Below are 16,608 nucleotides of genomic sequence, written 5' to 3' on the forward strand. Positions count from 1 at the left end.
TTTAGTTCCAAATATTTATATGCTTTATTAATAATTACATATTTCTCACATATTAAAATGAAAATTTCTTGACATATTGGGTTAAATTGTTACAATCAATTCAACCTGTTCTTGTTTTTTTCAAGTTTGGCTACTAGAAAATTTAAAATTCACATATGGCTCACATTTTATTTCAGAGGATTACCTCCTTTATAAAATCTCAGCCTGCCTGCTCAAAGACCAAAAGCCAGGAAGGTCATAAAATCTGAAATTTTAAAATAATTATTATAAAATTATATTTTTTCGTTTGTGAATAGCCATATAATATATTATTTATAAATGCATATAACTTTACACACAAGTTTAAAGGCAAATACCCTCTGGGGTGGGCCTGGCTCAGCTCTGGGAGGAAGCCCTGCCTGAGAAAGCTGCAGTCTAGGTAGGCTGTCACCCTTTCTTCACTCAGCCCAGCATCTGATCACATCTTCTGTCACTCAGGGCATGAGAGGGTGGGGTTTTAAACGTTATCCAATCAGCGACGCTGGGTTGGGTACCGTCCAATCAGGCATGCAGCTGGAGCGGACAGGACGGCTTCCCGGATGTGGCGGGGTCTTTGTCTGTCGCTGCAGCTGGAGCTCCAGCTCTCTCCTTCACTGCACTGTGTACTCCGCTCCCAGAGGCCCAGCCTCTGTGGCCCTGTGACCTGCAGTTATTGGGAGATCCACAGCTAAGATGCGAGGACCCCCTGGAAGCCTAGAAATGGTAAGAGTGCCGGGGCCGACGTCCCGAGAGAGGGGAAGGGGCGGGTTGGAACCGGTGGGAAGTGGCTGTGGCGGGACTTGGTCCTCCCGGCAGTCAGCTTCACAGTCTGCGTCCCGAGTTCTCCTTGCTCAGCTCGGCCTCAGTCCCCTTCAGCTATAAGATGGCGGCTGCCCTGACTGCGGGACCCCGGGCGTGCTGTCTTTTTCCTGCCTAGTGGCTGGGCCCTGACCTGGAGCCCTCTCAGGGCAGCTGTGAACCCGCAGCGCCGAGTCTCACCCGGATTGTGCAGGGGCCACTGGAGGGTCCCCGGGGGAGAATCCTGACTCGGGGTGCGGGTTTAAGAATGGGAAGAGCTTTGGTCCGTGGGGTTCCCAGTTCCTCTTTTCTTCTGTTGAAAATGTATAGGAGTCACCGTAAAAACACTAAAGTGTTTAATCAAGGAGTGATTCAAAAATTGTGGAGCAGCCAGCTGTGGTTTGTAATTTGTGGTTCATGGGCGGGGCTTGAAGGAAAGACTTATAAACAGCATGATGAAGAAAACCAAATTCAGTAATTGGTTAGGTTCAGATACATAGTTTTCTTAATTTGTAAAATAAAGGTGAAAATTTCCTGGTTATGTAATTAGCTGTTAACTGACAGTTTATAGTTGGTTAAGGCTGAATTTTGTTTCTCTCAATGTAGTAATTTACTACAAATGCACTTCAGTTAGTTTTTTTTTTTTTTTTTTTTTTTTTGAGAAGAATTTTCGCTCTTGTTGCCCAGGCTGGAGTGCAATGGGGCGATCTTGGCTCACCTCTGCCTCCTGGGTTCAAGTGATCCCCCTGCCTCAGCCCCTTAGCCTCCCAAGTAGCTGGGATTACAGGCATGAGCCACCACGCCCGGCTAATTGTGTATTTTTAGTAGAGACGGGCTTCTCCATGTTGGTCAGGCTGGTCTCCAACTCCTGACCTCAGGTGATCCGCCCGCCACGGCCTCCCAAAGTGCTGGGATTACAGGCCTGAGCCCACCGCACCTGGCCAGATTTTTTTAAAAGTAGGAATCCAGAGACTAGAGACACCTCAGTCTAATATCCTGCTTTATTTATTTTCACACTCCGTGGGGAACTGATTTTCTGGTGCGTTTTTCTTTCTTTTTTTTTTTTTTTTCCCTTTTTTTTTTTTTGAGACGGAGTCTCCCTCTGTCGCCCAGGCTGGTGTGCAGTGGCCGGATCTCGGCTCACCACAAGCTCCACCTCCCGGGTTCACGCCATTCTCCTGCCTCAGCCTCCCGAGTAGCTGGGACTACAGGCGCCCGCCACCTCGCCCGGCTAGTTTTTTGCATTTTTTTAGTAGAGACGGGGTTTCACCGTGTTAGCCAGGATGGTCTCGATCTCCTGACCTCGTGATCCACCCGCCTCGGCCTCCCAAAGTGCTGGGATTACAGGCCTGAGCCACCGCGCCCGGCCTCTGGTGCGTTTTTCAACTGTGTCCCAAGCAGTGTCTTAAATCTAACCCCCCCTCCACCATATCTCCAGCCTCACTCTGGCTTGCAGTAAGATATTAAATTTCCAGTTCCGCCGGGCGCGGTGGCTCACGCCTGTAATCCCAGCACTTTGGGAGGCCGAGGCGGGCGGATCACAAGGTCAGGAGATCGAGACCACGGTGAAACCCCGTCTCTACTAAAAATACAAAAAATTAGCCGGGCGCGGTTGTGGGCGCCTGTAGTCCCAGCTACTCGGGAGGCTGAGGCAGGACAATGGCGTGAACCCGGGAGGCGGAGCTTGCAGTGAGCCGAGATTGCGCCACTGCACTCCAGCCTGGGCGACAGAGCGAGACTCCGTCTCAAAAAAAAAAAAAAATTTCCAGTTCCTCCTGGCGTTCCCAAATGCCAGATTTTCCTCCCTAAGTCACGTTATCACCTATTTTGTCTTTTAGTGTACTTTTCTATACCGTATTTTAATTAATTATTGTTTGACAAAGCATTAAATGACGCTTTTAAAAAGGTTTGTTATCTGTTTGTAACTATTTCCCATGAGAAGAAAGCAAAGAATAATCCCCTGACACTGTACTGTAAAAGCTCTCTGTGCCTCTTCTCCTTGAATCTTCTCTAGGCACAGAGATCTTGTCAGAATGTTTTTGGGTCAAGGTATTCCTTTGAAAACTTTATGAGGTGATGTGTTCTCAGCCACCCTTTAGTTTTTTCTGGTCGTGAGTTTCAGTACTGTCTGGGGATAAACCAAGGTATCCACTGTGGTTATGTCAGCTAAAGTGCCTAGTGAATATCAGGTCCTGATTTATTTTCTTCCATAGGAAGATCAGGGGTCTGAAGTGTATCCACTCAAGGGAGCAAGTGGATCCGTTGGGGCAGAGAGGAAGCTTCTCGTGCACTCTTATTTTGAAAAGGTAATCAGATGCTGGTACTGAGGGGAAAACACAGAAATAACTTCTGCCTCCTGGATTGTCTAAGGGGGCAGAAATATAATGAAATAAATATAGTGAAAGAAAAAATAGTGTTAAAAAGCAAAAAAATTTGTGACAGAAAAAATAGTGTCCCAAAAGACCCAAAACAAACCAAACAAACAAAAACCTCACTCCAGTGAGACGGTGTAAGAACTTGCAAAGTAAAATGCCTCTGGAGCAGCCACCAAGAAATACTGCAGTGTCTCCTGAATGGGTGGTTCTTGAGCACATAAGTGAGCAGGAGTGGGTGGAAGAATCTCTCAAGTGATTGAATGGCCTGACTTGAAACACGAGTCACACACATCTGTTATTTAACCAGCACTGGCACTTCTGGATTTATCACCTTGAAGAGATTTGTTCACTTATTTTGACCTCAGTTTTTTAGCCATAAATTTCATTATAGTAGTAGTGCTTGAAAGGTAGGACAATTTTTTTTTTTTTGAGACAGAGTTTCACTCTTGTTGCCCAGGCTGGAGTGCAGTGGCACGATCTCGGCTCACTGCAACCTCCACCTCCTGGGTTCAAGTGATTCTCCTGCCTCAGCCTCCTGAGTAGCTGGGATTACAGGTGCATGCCACCACGCCTGGCTAATTTTTGTATTTTTTAAATAGAGACAGGGTTTCACCATGTTGGCCAGGTTGGTCTCAAACTCCTGACCTCAGATGATCTGCCCGCCTCTGCCTCCCAAAGTTCTGGGATAACAGGCGTGAGCCATCACTCCCGGCCAGCAGGAAAATATTTACAAAGGGCATAAAAGAGATGGGTTTTAGAAAAAAAATTAATGTCTAATTATATATTCCATTTGTTAAAAATTCTCATTTACCTTTTTCTTTCCCAGAGTGAGTTTAAAAGTTTTCTCAGGTGTGTATTTTTTATGGGTAAGTGAATTGAAACAGAATTTCAAGGCTTAGATTTTAGAATGCTAGCTACCGAAGAAAAGAATAGGGAAAATATTCTGTTTTGGCTGTAGAAAATGAATACGTGTCCATGAGAAAATGTAGATAACTGGTGAGTTACATAGATTCATGAAAACATCAGTTGCTCTTTTTGCAGGGTAAATTTGTGACAGTGAATATTTCTGTTCAAATTCTGTTATCTTGATTTCTGAGTTTCATGCTAAATTTTATAAGATGAAACTTGGTACCACCTAGAAGTGTTCCCATATGACTAATTGTTCACTACATAATTTTTAATGACAACAATAAAATAATAGATATATTTTTCTTAAAGGAGTAGATACTTTTGCTTTTCTTATTGAGGTATAAAATGTAAGTACCTTAAAATTTCCTTCCCTTATGTGAACACTGTGAGTAATTTTGCTGGATTTTTCAAACACGTAGTTTCAAAAACCAAGTGAGTAACTCTAACATGGAAATTAAAGCCTGAGTCCAGTGTCTCAGAGCTAAGGCTAATATTGAGCCTACAAAAGGTGGTTATTAAAGGACCAGCTAGTTTATTTCTGGGGATCCTCCCCTGCAGATGTCCAGCCTACTCACCTCGGCCATGGAAGAAGCCTTTCTGCTAACAGAGCCCTGGAAAGTTGGGGACCCACAGGCAAATGCAGTTAAGGTTAAGATGAAAGGGGACTGAGAGGGTCTTACTGATGATGAAGTGTTATTGTTTTGAGGCAGTTTCTAGGCTTTGGAATATCAAACAAAGTTAGGTTTATGTAAAAAAAAAAAATTGAATTCCAAAGGAGTATTGCCACAGGAAAAAGTACCAACTATAAAAACTTTAAGGATTGCATAGTTTAGGCAAAAAAGGGGTTTCTTTCCTAGGGAGAAGCAAACAAGATTAGAAAGAAAGTGGGAGGGGAGGCCGGGCGCAGTGGCTCAAGCCTGTAATCCCAGCACTTTGGGAGGCCGAGATGGGTGGATCACGAGGTCAGGAGATCGAGACCATCCTGGCTAACCTGGTGAAACTCCGTCTCTACTAAAAAAAAAAAAACAAAAAAACTAGCCGGGCGAGGTGGCGGGCGCCTGTAGTCCCAGCTACTCGGGAGGCTGAGGCAGGAGAATGGCATAAACCCGGGAGGCGGAGCTTGCAGTGAGCTGAGATCCGGCCACGGCACTCCAGCCTGGGTGACAGAGCGAGACTCCGTCTCAAAAAAAAAAAAAAAAGAAAGAAAAGAAAGTGGGAGGGGAATGGCAAATGAAGGGTGAAAAATCAGATTTTAAATCAGAGAATGTTTTTTAAATCAGAGAATGTTTTACCGTGAAGTCAGCATGTTCTTAGACATAAAATGAGGTTTTATGTTGACTCAGACTGAGAATAGTTTAAAGTTCTGGGGCCTGTGAAAAATTTTATTTAGACCACTGAAGACAAATTCAGCTGAATCTTTTAATGGGAAAAAGAAGAAAATGTGCAGAGTTCTTAATAGAACAAGGTCCCAATTCAAGCCCCACAAGAGGATTCTTGAATTTGTTCAAGAAAAAATTCAGGGTGAGTCCACACAGTAAAGTAAAAGGGAGTTTATTGAGAAAGTAAAGGAATAAAAGAATGGCTTACTCATAAGCAGAGCAGCTCCGAGGGCTGCTGGTTGCACATTTTTATGTTTATTTCTTGATTATATGCTAAACAAGGGGTGGAATATTTATGCCTCTCAATTTTAGACCACATACAGTAACTTCCTGATGTTTTCATGGCATTTGTAAACTGTCATGACACTGGTAGGAGTGTAGCAGTGAGGGCGATCATAAGTCACTGTCATCACATCTTGGTTTTGGTGGGTTTTATTTGACTTCTTTACTGCAACCTGTTTTATCCACAAGGTCTTTACGACTTGTATGTTGTGCTGACCTTCTGTCCATCCTACTTAGAATGCCTAACCATTCAGGAATGCAGCCCAGTCAGTCTCAGCCCTATTTTACCCAGCCCCTATTCAAAATAGATTTGCTTTGGTTCCATATGCCTCTGACATCTCCTCGTTCTTTTCCACAAGGGCATCCTTAATCCTAAGGGTTGTAGAGGGATGAAGATTCATTTTCTGTAACTACTTCATGCTGAATGGGGTGATGGTATTTTTGCCTAACTAGTCAGGGTTTTCTTGACCTTGTAAAACAAAACAAAGGATCAGTGACATTTTATGCAAAGTCAAAAAATATTACTTCAGTCTTCTATTAGTTCACTCCATTCAGTTAATTCTATTCTGTTTCATAGTCATGAACATTTCAGTTCTCCATGAATACTGAAAGTTTTTTCTCTAATGTCACAATTTCTAAAGTTACAACAGACTTGCATTTAAGAACATCTGTCACAGTCTTTTTTTTTTTTTTTTTTTGAGACGGAGTCTCGCTCTGTCACCCAGGCTGGAGTGCAGTGGCCGGATGTCAGCTCACTGCAAGCTCCGCCTCCTGGGTTTACGCCATTCTCCAGCCTCAGCCTCCCGAGTAGCTGGGACTACAGGTGCCCGCCACCTCGCCCGGCTAGTTTTTTGTATTTTTTTTTTTTTAGTAGAGATGGGGTTTCACCGTGTTAGCCAGGATGGTCTCGATCTCCTGACCTCGTGATCCGCCCGTCTCGGCCTCCCAAAGTGCTGGGATTACAGGCTTGAGCCACCGCGCCCGGCCAGTCACAGTCTTAAGTTAACTATGAATCATCTTTTGAAGAGGATCAACATAAGATGATTGTCTGGATGGAAAAGTCTTAGAGCAGTCACAGTAAAAAAAAAAACAAAAACATGATTGACAGGGAAATTTGGTTAGCTCTGTGGCATACAATAATTTTATGTAACAATTGTGATTATTAATGATATACATGTAGTCATTAGAATTACAGGAGTTTCCCATAATTTTGAAACACATACCAATAACATATTTACACAAACAGTCCAAAAATAGTCAAACATGATTTCACATTTGACAATGTTTTCTGTGTGATTTTTATACTAAATGAGCCAAATTTTACTGTTACAATTATTGATGTCAAACCCAATTCTTAATCTTTATAGAAAAATATGTCCAATTTTCGTATTTGACCATAAGGTAATACTCTCATAAACCTTCTATAACTCTTCACAAAGTCCTTGTTGTTAAAGAGTAGATGAGTGCTTTAAGAGAAACCTATTGTTTTTATCTCAATGTTCAATTTCTGGAAAAACTTTAACTTTAGTCAGTATGTTCACACACAGAATCTTTTGCAATTAAATTTTAGCAGGTCTTCCACAATTTGTTTAAACCTTCAGTTTTATTCTAATTTAAAACAATCCTTTAACCTTTTAATCTAGGCAAAAAATCCACATTTCCATGTCTTATAATCTTTTATCAAAAATACATTTCACTCTCTCTGCATACCTTGCATGTAAAACTGTTTTTTAGTAGTCAGAGTTACATGTTACAATGTTAACTCTTAGCAACTTTTACTTTTGATGAAACCCTTGGTAAGTAAGGGATTTTAATTACATACTAGGCGTGGAGTCTAGGACACAGACACAAGTATATATAAGGTCTGACTCCAGTGTATTAATAGTTAGGGGGTGTGGCTAACTTGATGTGTTCCAGGCCTTATCTAGCTGTAAAGCAGGCAAGTTATACAGTGAACAGTCATAGTGGCATTTTGAGAAGTCTTTCAGAGGCCTAATGACCTTTAAATTGTACAACATTTCTTGCATAAATTTCCTTTAGTGAATTATTTCATGACTTATACTGACCATCTACAATATGTTTGGGCTTTCTGATTTGTCCTAAACATCCCTCTTTTTAAATAACCAGTCATTTTAGGATAATAATTTACTATACAACATCTTTTCTTATATAAAATCTCTTTTCTTTATAACCTTTGTACATTTAGGGGGCATGGCTAATTCCGTATGTCCCAAGACCTTATTTAGAATCTACTGGCCTCAAGATAGGTAAATTGAACAATTTTTAAAAGTCAAAGAACCAATTTATGACCTTTAAGTATTTGGCAAATCTAATATGTGACCTGTATAATTTAGATCAAATGTTTATATTTTGAAGACATTTTTATTTTCCCAATGATCTTTAAAACTGTTTTTATTTTCAAAAGATTGCTTGTCACATGAACTAAAAGGTATTGCACTTTTTACTTTTCTGACAAAATATTCAGTAGTTGTAAGGTTTTTCTTTGTCAGCTTCTTAATTGGATTACTAGCCCACAACAAGGAAAGCATGTAGTTTTTATGGCTTAATAAGTAAACAGCTGGAAAACAAAATGGATCCCCTTAAATTAAGGCTCCCATTTTTACATCAGATCTTGGATCTAAAAAGGAGAGAATCAGTTCATCCCAAGGGAAGTCTTATTTCTCCGTAGGACATGGGGACACCTCCATACTTCCTAAGTGGTCCAAAGTATGTTTCTCTGATCCAAACGTGAAGAGCTGAGTTTTCCCCCATAACTGTCCTTAGCCATTCCAAAAGTATATTTCTCACCCAGTTATTACATGCCAAAGTTCTTTTATAATGTGAAGTAATTCCTGATACCCCCAAAAGTAAAAAAAAAATCAGATAATGCAATGCAAAACAGAAGAGAAACTTAGATTTTGAGAAGGATCTTTTCACTTTTTTTCCCAAGGAGTCCCAGGCTGTTAGAGCTTGAGTATCTGCTTTTAATTAAGCTGATTTTTAACCATAGTGCTCTTTTAAAAAGTCCTTTTAAATTTCTTATTACCAGACTTTAGTCAGGTCAAACAGCCAATATCTCTGGCTTTTGAATTTTACCAAAAGTAACTTCACAGGTGTTCTGAAAAAGGAAACTTGAAGATGGTTCCTGGAGGGGAAGAGAGTCAACAAACAGTAAAGGTCACCCAAATATCAAACAAGAAAGTACTCATTCCCTAAGCTGGGAATGGAACCCTGAACCTGGGCCACCATTGTGAAAGTCAAGCGTACAAGGACTGGACTGAGCACTTTTCCAGGCCATCCTGAACAGCAGCCTTAAGGGGTCCTGCATTCTATCCTAAGGTACCCCTCTTAATGACAGAGCCATACAGAAAGACAAATTTATAGCACAAAGTACAACAGATTTGTTACAGCTTAAGACTAACCTCACAAAGACATCTCCAAATTAATTAGAACTTTACATAGGAGATAAACAGTAATTTTTTTTTTGTTTTTTTTGAGACAGAGTCACCCAGGCTGGAGTGCCGTGGCCGGATCTCAGCTCACTGCAAGCTCCGCCTCCCGGGTTTATGCCATTCTCCTGCCTCAGCCTCCCGAGTAGCTGGGACTACAGGCGCCCACCACCTCGCCTGGCTAGTTTTTTGTATTTTTTAGTAGAGACGGGGTTTCACCGTGTTAGCCAGGATGGTCTCGATCTCCTGACTTCGTGATCCGCCCATCTGGGCCTCCCAAAGTGCTGGGATTACAGGCTTGAGCCACCGCACCCGGCCGGTAACAGTAATTTTTTACCATTCATTCCATCAGTTTGCATAGAGAGAGGCCAGAAGTCTGGTAAGAAATGTGTACCCTTTTTGCCAGCATGAGTTCTGGCTTCTGAGTTCCCTTTTCCTGAGTTGCACGTGGCTGGCTCCGCCATAGCCCTGGGGGGCCAAGCCACAACACAAAGGAAAATTATCTTTTTCTATTCTGGCCATAGCAAAATATGTATGACAGCATAGACATTAGCCACTCTGCTTAGCAACCAATATCAAACTGGCAACTCTTAAACTTGGCCCCAGTTGGGCCCTGTTGTCAATTCAACCTCTGATCTGGTTTCAACTTGAGGCCTCTGGGCAAGATGGTTACTCTGAGTAATAGAAAAGATAAGAAAGGGAAAAGAGAGAAAAAGCATTGCCTGTGGCAGAGTGGGAAGGCAAAGAGCTCAGGAGGCCAGAGAAAGACCTACGGATTGCAGCAATAATAAAAAGTTCAGGTGGCGGCTTCTTGGTAGGAAAGAAGATTTTTTAGCCGGGCGAGGTGGCGGGCGCCTGTAGTCCCAGCTACTCGGGAGGCTGAGGCAGGAGAATGGCGTGAACCCGGGAGGCGGAGCTTGCAGTGAGCTGAGATCCGGCCACTGCACTCCAGCCCGGGTGACAGAGCGAGACTCCGTCTCAAAAAAAAAAAAAAAAAAAAAAAAAAGAAGATTTTTTCTAGCAGTCTTATTGGCACCTAAGTTTTCTCTTTTGGACAAGAAAAAGATCCGCATGTCCCATGGTCCTGCAGATGCCTAATTCTGTCACCTATAGCCATCAGCAAAGAGTGCAAGACAGATTAATCCAAAGAGAATAGCAATGAATATCCCATAGTGTCAAACCACTTCTTAGCTGAGACGGATTTTACTGAGAGGGGTCTCTAACTTTTTAAATCTTAGGAAGGAATATAACTTTTCTAGGTTGGGCTTCGAATCCAAATTCAGTCAAGCATCCTTGTCTTTTAAGAGGAGGCTTTAACCCACTCTGTCTTAGGAGAGACTCTAATTCTCCTAAGTTGTGCCTCTAACCCAATCCCCTCCTTTACCCAGGTATATGCACCCCACTCACCCAAAGTCAGCCAGTTGGTGCACACAGATGATTTTCCTTTGGGTCAGAGGTATCTTCAGTATACTCCCTTTGTGGTTGCCAGAAAGACGTTACTGGAAAGAAGTCCTGACCCATACCCCAAGAGAGGGTTCTTGGATCTTACTCAAGAAAGACTTCAAGGCGAGTCCATAAAGTGAAAGCAAGTTTATTAAGAAAGTAAAAGAATAAAAGAGTGACTACTCCATAGGCAGAGCAGCCCTGAGGGCTGATGGTTGCACATTTTTATGATTATTTCTTGATTATATGCTAAACAAGGGGTGGAATATATATACCTCTTTTTTCTTTTTCTTTTTGAGACGGTGTCACCCTGTTTTGTCAGGCTGGAGTGCAGTGGCGTGATCTCAGCTCACAGCAACCTCCGCTTCCCGGGTTCAAGCGATTCTCCTGCCTCAGCCACCCGAGTAGCTGGGACTACATGCACGCGCACTACGCAAAGCTAATTTTTGTGTTTTTAGTAGAGACGGGGATTTCACCATGTTGGCCAGGATGGTCTCAATCTGTTGACCTCGTGATCCACCCACCTCAACCTCCCAAAGTGCTGGGATTAAAGGCCTGAGCCACTGCATCTGGCCTATGCCTCTCCTTTTTAAACTGTTGTAAGATAACTTCCAGATGTTGCCATGGCGTTTATAAACTATCATAGCACTGGTGGGAGTGTAGCAGAGAGGATGACCACAGGTCACTGTCATCGCCATGTTAATTTTGGTGGATTTTATCCAGCTTCTATACTGCAACCTGTGTTATCAGCTAGGTCTTTATGACCTGTATCTTGTGCTGACCTCCTATCTCATCCTGTGAGTTAGAATGCCTAACCATCTGGGAATACAGCCCAGTGGGTCTCAGCCTTATTTTCACTCAGCCCCTATTCAAAATGGAGTTGCTCTGGTTCAATACGCCTCTGACAGACTGTGTGTCTGGCTATGTGATAAATAGGAAAAGAGAGCACCATCTAAGTCATAATGGGAAGGGTGTTTTTTTCCATAAAATATTTCTGGAGAACACAAAGGATGAAGGATTTTATTAATCACAGCTATTTACCTAGATTATGTATGTGCTTCATTGTTCCCCACCTCTTTTCTTTCTCATGTACATTTCTTCCATTTCACTTTTCCTGGGTTGTACTTTTTATAATAAAGTAGTAAACATAGCTACGGTGTTTTGCAGAGTTCTGTGAGTAGCTTGATCTAATTATTGAACTTGAGGAAGGTTGTGGGAGTCCCCAGTTTTTAAACAGTAGCTCAGAAGCATAGATGGGCCTATGGGGTTTGTGACTGGCATCTACAATGAGGGCAATGTTGTGAGACTAAGCCCTGAATCAGGGTCTGCTGACTCTGGGTGGTGTCACAATTCAAATGTTAGACATTGAGTTGCTATTGGAGAATTGCTTGGTATTCACCTACCTCTACAGATTTGGTGCCAGAAGAAAGATATCACAGAGGCCTGTCCTGGAATAAAACTCTTGGTGTCTGGAAATGGGAGGCTCTGCTCTCCTGTACACAGGCTTTCACACTACCTATTGTCCTGGGATCCCAGGCCTCCTCCCAGGATGAGAGAGGATGAAAACTTCGAGGAAAGGAGCTCTGATGACAGATCCCCTTTTCCCACAGCTGCCACCACAGGATTCCCATCCACTTCCAAACATGCCCACTAGACATTGACATGTGCACACCACTCCCAGGACTAGGCACCACCCTCAGGAATTTCTCCACAGCATTGTTGATCTTAGTGTTTCTTGACAAAAACCCACAAAAGTGTTAAGTCTGCTGGCATATTCCAACCCCTAGATAGTGAATCTGCAGCAGCAACCTGTTTTCCCCATCAACCTAGGGTTCTGAGCCACCTGTTCATAATCTCATCTACTTGGATGGGCACAGAAATAAATCAGAGTCCAGCCCCACCTGGGCCACTATCTGTGGAACAAACAGCTCCTTCCACCTACATTGCACTCTTCCCCACACATGGATTTTTTTTCTTCTTTCGACTTTTCCTTTTGGTTCAGGGATCCATGTGCAGCTTTGTTTATAGGTAAAATTGTGTCATGGGGGTTTTGTGTAGATTATTTTGTCACTGAGGTGCTAAGCATAACACCAAACAGTTATGTTTTCTGTTTCTTTTTGTACTTTCATTGTCTATTCTCAACTAGGCCTCAGTGTCTGTTGTTCTCCTCTTTGTGTCCATGTGTTCTTATTATTTAACTCTTATCAATGAGAACATACATTTGGTTTTCTGTTTCTGTTTTAGCTTCCTAATGATAATGGTCTCCAGCGTCGTCTATGTTGCTGCAAATAACTTAATCTTATTTTTGTTTTATATATTTATTTTTTGAGACAGAGTTTTCACTCTTGTCGCCCAGGCTGAAGTGCTATGGCACCACCTCAGCTCACCACAACCTCCGCCTCCTGGGTTCAAGTGATTCTCCTGCCTCAGCCTTCCGAGTAGCTGGGATTACAGGCATGTGCCACCATGCACGGCTAATTTTATATTTTTAGTAGAGATGGGATTTCTCCGTGTTTGGTCAGACTGGCCTTGAACTTCTGACCTCAGGTGATCCGCCCACCTCAGCCTCCTAAAATGCTGGGATTATAGGCTGAGCCACCACGCCCAGCTGGTTGTTTTTTTTTTTTTTTTTTGAGACGGAGTCTCGCTCTGTCGCCCAGGCTGGAGTGCAGTGGCCGGATCTCAGCTCACTGCAAGCTCCGCCTCCCGGGTTTACGCCATTCTCCTGCCTCAGCCTCCCGAGTAGCTGGGACTACAGGCGCCTGCCACCTCGCCCGGCTAGTTTTTTGTATTTTTTTAGTAGAGACAGGGTTTCACCGTGTTAGCCAGGATGGTCTCGATCTCCTGACCTTGTGATCCGCCCGTCTCGGCCTCCCAAAGTGCTGGGATTACAGGCTCGAGCCACCGCGCCCGGCTTTTTTTTTCCTTTTTTTAATGGCCACATAATCTTCTATCATGTTTATGTACCATACTTTGTTTTTATTAAATCTTCTAATTTATTTAATTAATTTATTTATTTGGAGACAGTGTTTCACTCTATCACAAAAGCTGAAGTGCAGTGGTACAATCTTGGCTCACTTCAGCCTCACCTTCCAGGCTCAAGGCACCCTTTTACTTCAGCCCCCTAAGTAACTGGGACTACAAGCATGCACCACCATGCCCGGTTAACTTCTTTTTCTGTCTTTTGCAGAGCTGGGGTTTTGTTATGTTGCCCAGGCTGGTCTTGAACTCTTGAGCTAAGGTAATGCAGCTGCCTTGGCCTCCCAAAGTGCTGGGATTACAAGTGTGAACCGCCTCACCTGACCATACCATATTGTTTTAATCTAGTCTACATTAATAGGCAATTAGATTTGTTCCATGTGTTTGTTTTTTGTTTGTTTGAGACAGAGTCTCCCTCTGTTCCCGAGACTAGAGTGCAGTGGCACCATCTCAGCTCACTGCAACCTCTGCCTCCTGGGTTCAAGCGATTCTCCTGCTTCAGTTTCCTATGTAGCTGGGACTACAGGCACATGTAACCACACCTGGCTAAATTTTGTATTTTTAGTAGAGACAGAGTTGGGTATATACCCAATTTGGAGGTTGCTGCGTCAAACAGTAATTTCAGTTCTGTGAGGAATCTTCACACTGCTTTTCACAATGGTTGAATTAATTTACCCTCCCACCAGCAGTGTATAAACATTCCATTTTCTCTGCAATCTTGCCAGCATCTGTTACTGACTTTGGATTTTGAGAGAGAGTCTCACTCTGTCATCCAGGCTGGAGTACAGTGGTGTGATCTCAGCTCATTGCAACCTCCACCTCCTGGGTTCAGTAGATTCTCATGCCTTAGTTTCTAGAGTAGCTGGAACTACAGATGTATGCCACCAAACCTCACTAATTTTTGTATTTTTAATAAAGATGGGATTTCTCCATATTGGCCAGGCTGCTCTCAAACTCATGACCTCAAGTGATCTGCCTGCCTTGGCCTCCCAAAGTGCTGGGATTACTGCACCGAGCCTGTTACTGACTTTCTAAGAAACAGCCATTCTGATTGGTGTGAGATGGTATCTCATGTGGTTTTTGTTTGTTTGTTTTTGACATTTCTCTAGTGATGAGTGGTGAGCATTTTTTGCACATGCTTCTTAGCCACATGTTTGTCTTCTTTTGAAAAGCATCTGTTCATGTTTTTTGCCTACTTTTTAATGAAGTTTTTTTTTTCTTTGTAAACCTTAACTTCTTTATGAATTCTGGATATTAAACCTTTTTTTTTTTTTTTTTTTTTTGAGACGGAGTCTCGCTCTGTTGCCCAGACTGGAGTGCAGTGGCCAGATCTCAGCTCACTGCAAGCTCCGCCTCCCGGGTTTACGCTATTCTCCTGCCTCAGCCTCCCGAGTAGCTGGGACTACAGGCGCCAGCCACCTCGCCCGGCTAGTTTTTTGTATTTTTTAGTAGAGACGGGGTTTCACCGTGTTAGCCAGGATGGTCTCGATCTCCTGACCTCGTGATCCGCCCGTCTCGGCCTCCCAAAGTGCTGGGATTACAGGCTTGAGCCACCGCGCCCGGCCTAAACCTTTATCAGGAACATAGTTTGCAAATATTTTTGTTTATTTGGTATGTTGTCTGTTTACTCCGTTGGTAGTTTCCTTAGCTGTGAAGAAGCTCTTTAATTAGGTCCCTGTTGGGAAAAAGCTGAGTGTTGGGAGGGAAACTGAGGCAGGGCTTGCATAATGTCCTCTGGAATGTGTCTAGACCTGCTGGCTCCTTGCTTCTAGCCTTCCTAGGTTCCTACTCCCATGATCTCAAGTAGCAGAACGTGTTCCTTATAAATGCTAAACTGTCACAGCTGTAGATCATGTGCTTGCCCTTTTGACCTCCACGTTCTCACCACCTGTTTTTTTGTTGGATTACCAATAAATAGCTTGGGCTCCCAGAGCTCAGGGCCTTTGCAGCCTCCACGATGGTGATGGCCCTCTGGTGTCCCACCTTTATCTCTCAAACTGCCTTTTTCTCAATCCTTTGACTTCACCAGACTTTGTCACCCCCATGACCTAGTGTTGGGTCTGATTATCCCAACAGGTCCCATTTGTCAATTTTTGCTTTTGTTGAGGTTGCTTTTGGTATCTTCGTCATGGTACATGTAGATATGTGTGGTAAGAGAGTGACCTCTGTCTCAAAAAAAAAAAAAAAAGTTGCTGAAATCTCTTTACTTATGCCCTTTCCACAGGTTCTGTGTATTCTGGGTGGAAGCATTTATGTTGTTTTAATGAAGGGCCTCATGTGACTCTGGTGAGACCAGAATCAAGTATGAAGGCTTCAAGATACATTCCTGAGAGTTAAGTGCCACATTTGCACTAAAGGGTGGTTTTAGGATCTGTTCTGTTTGGGTTTGGTAGGGACAGGGCAGGGCAGTGGCCCATATTTTCATTACTGTAGTAAAAATTGTTGGTGTCTGTGGCAGTGGAGGGCACCTGTAGATGGGAAAAGAGGAACGTATATTTTATTTCCATGGAGCAGCTCATTGTTCCTGAATCTCTTCTGTTATAAACGAGAAAAATGGGTAGACTTTTTGGTCTTGGTCCTTCTGTGAGTGTGAGGCTGGTAGGTAAGCAGGTGGTGCTGATGTCTTTAAGGGAATGTTCTCAAGATGCAGGTGTTACTTGTCTGATAGTTTTATCTGAAAAGGATTTTCAGAGGAGGAGGAGAAAGGAAAAATGGCTTCTTTTCAGCTAAACATGTCTCAGATCAAGAGCTGTGTCCACTCTGCCTGCTGGAGTGCCATGTGTTTAGTACTTGCAAATCTTTACTTCTCTACTTGTGTTTTTCCTCCCCAATGATTTTGTTTCATGTACTTTTAAAAATTATTGTGATAGTCAAGGGTCTCTAAAAAATATTTCTATCCTATGTACCAGAGCCTTCTCTACATCATGGCTTCTTATATGCAATGCAGAATTCCTACCATGAATTTATGATCTGCCA

At 42.9% G+C, this 16,608-nt stretch overlaps 1 protein-coding gene across 23 annotated transcripts in view; it reads left to right on the forward strand.

Annotated features, from left to right (window-relative positions):
* The first annotated feature begins 588 nt into the window (after positions 1–588).
* LOC102134430 (zinc finger protein 431-like) overlaps positions 589–16,608 on the forward strand; it is a 53,769-nt gene continuing 37,749 nt past the window's right edge. For 7 of the 23 annotated variants that reach the window (XR_012428635.1, XR_012428636.1, XM_074026590.1 and 4 more), the window contains exons 1-2: positions 3,041–3,122; positions 10,599–10,776. Coding sequence is in view for 15 of the 23 variants with exons in the window: in XM_074026590.1 (XP_073882691.1) it covers positions 10,603–10,776 (174 nt within the window). In the remaining 8 variants the exon portion in view is untranslated. Of the gene's footprint in view, positions 742–3,029; positions 3,123–10,598; positions 10,813–13,843; positions 13,895–16,608 lie in introns of those variants that run through there. The other 16 variants (XR_012428637.1, XR_012428638.1, XM_065536203.2 and 13 more) reach the window with 5 other exon arrangements.

This window comes from Macaca fascicularis, chromosome 19, assembly GCF_037993035.2.
Source record: "Macaca fascicularis isolate 582-1 chromosome 19, T2T-MFA8v1.1".
Lineage (NCBI taxonomy): Eukaryota > Metazoa > Chordata > Mammalia > Primates > Cercopithecidae > Macaca > Macaca fascicularis.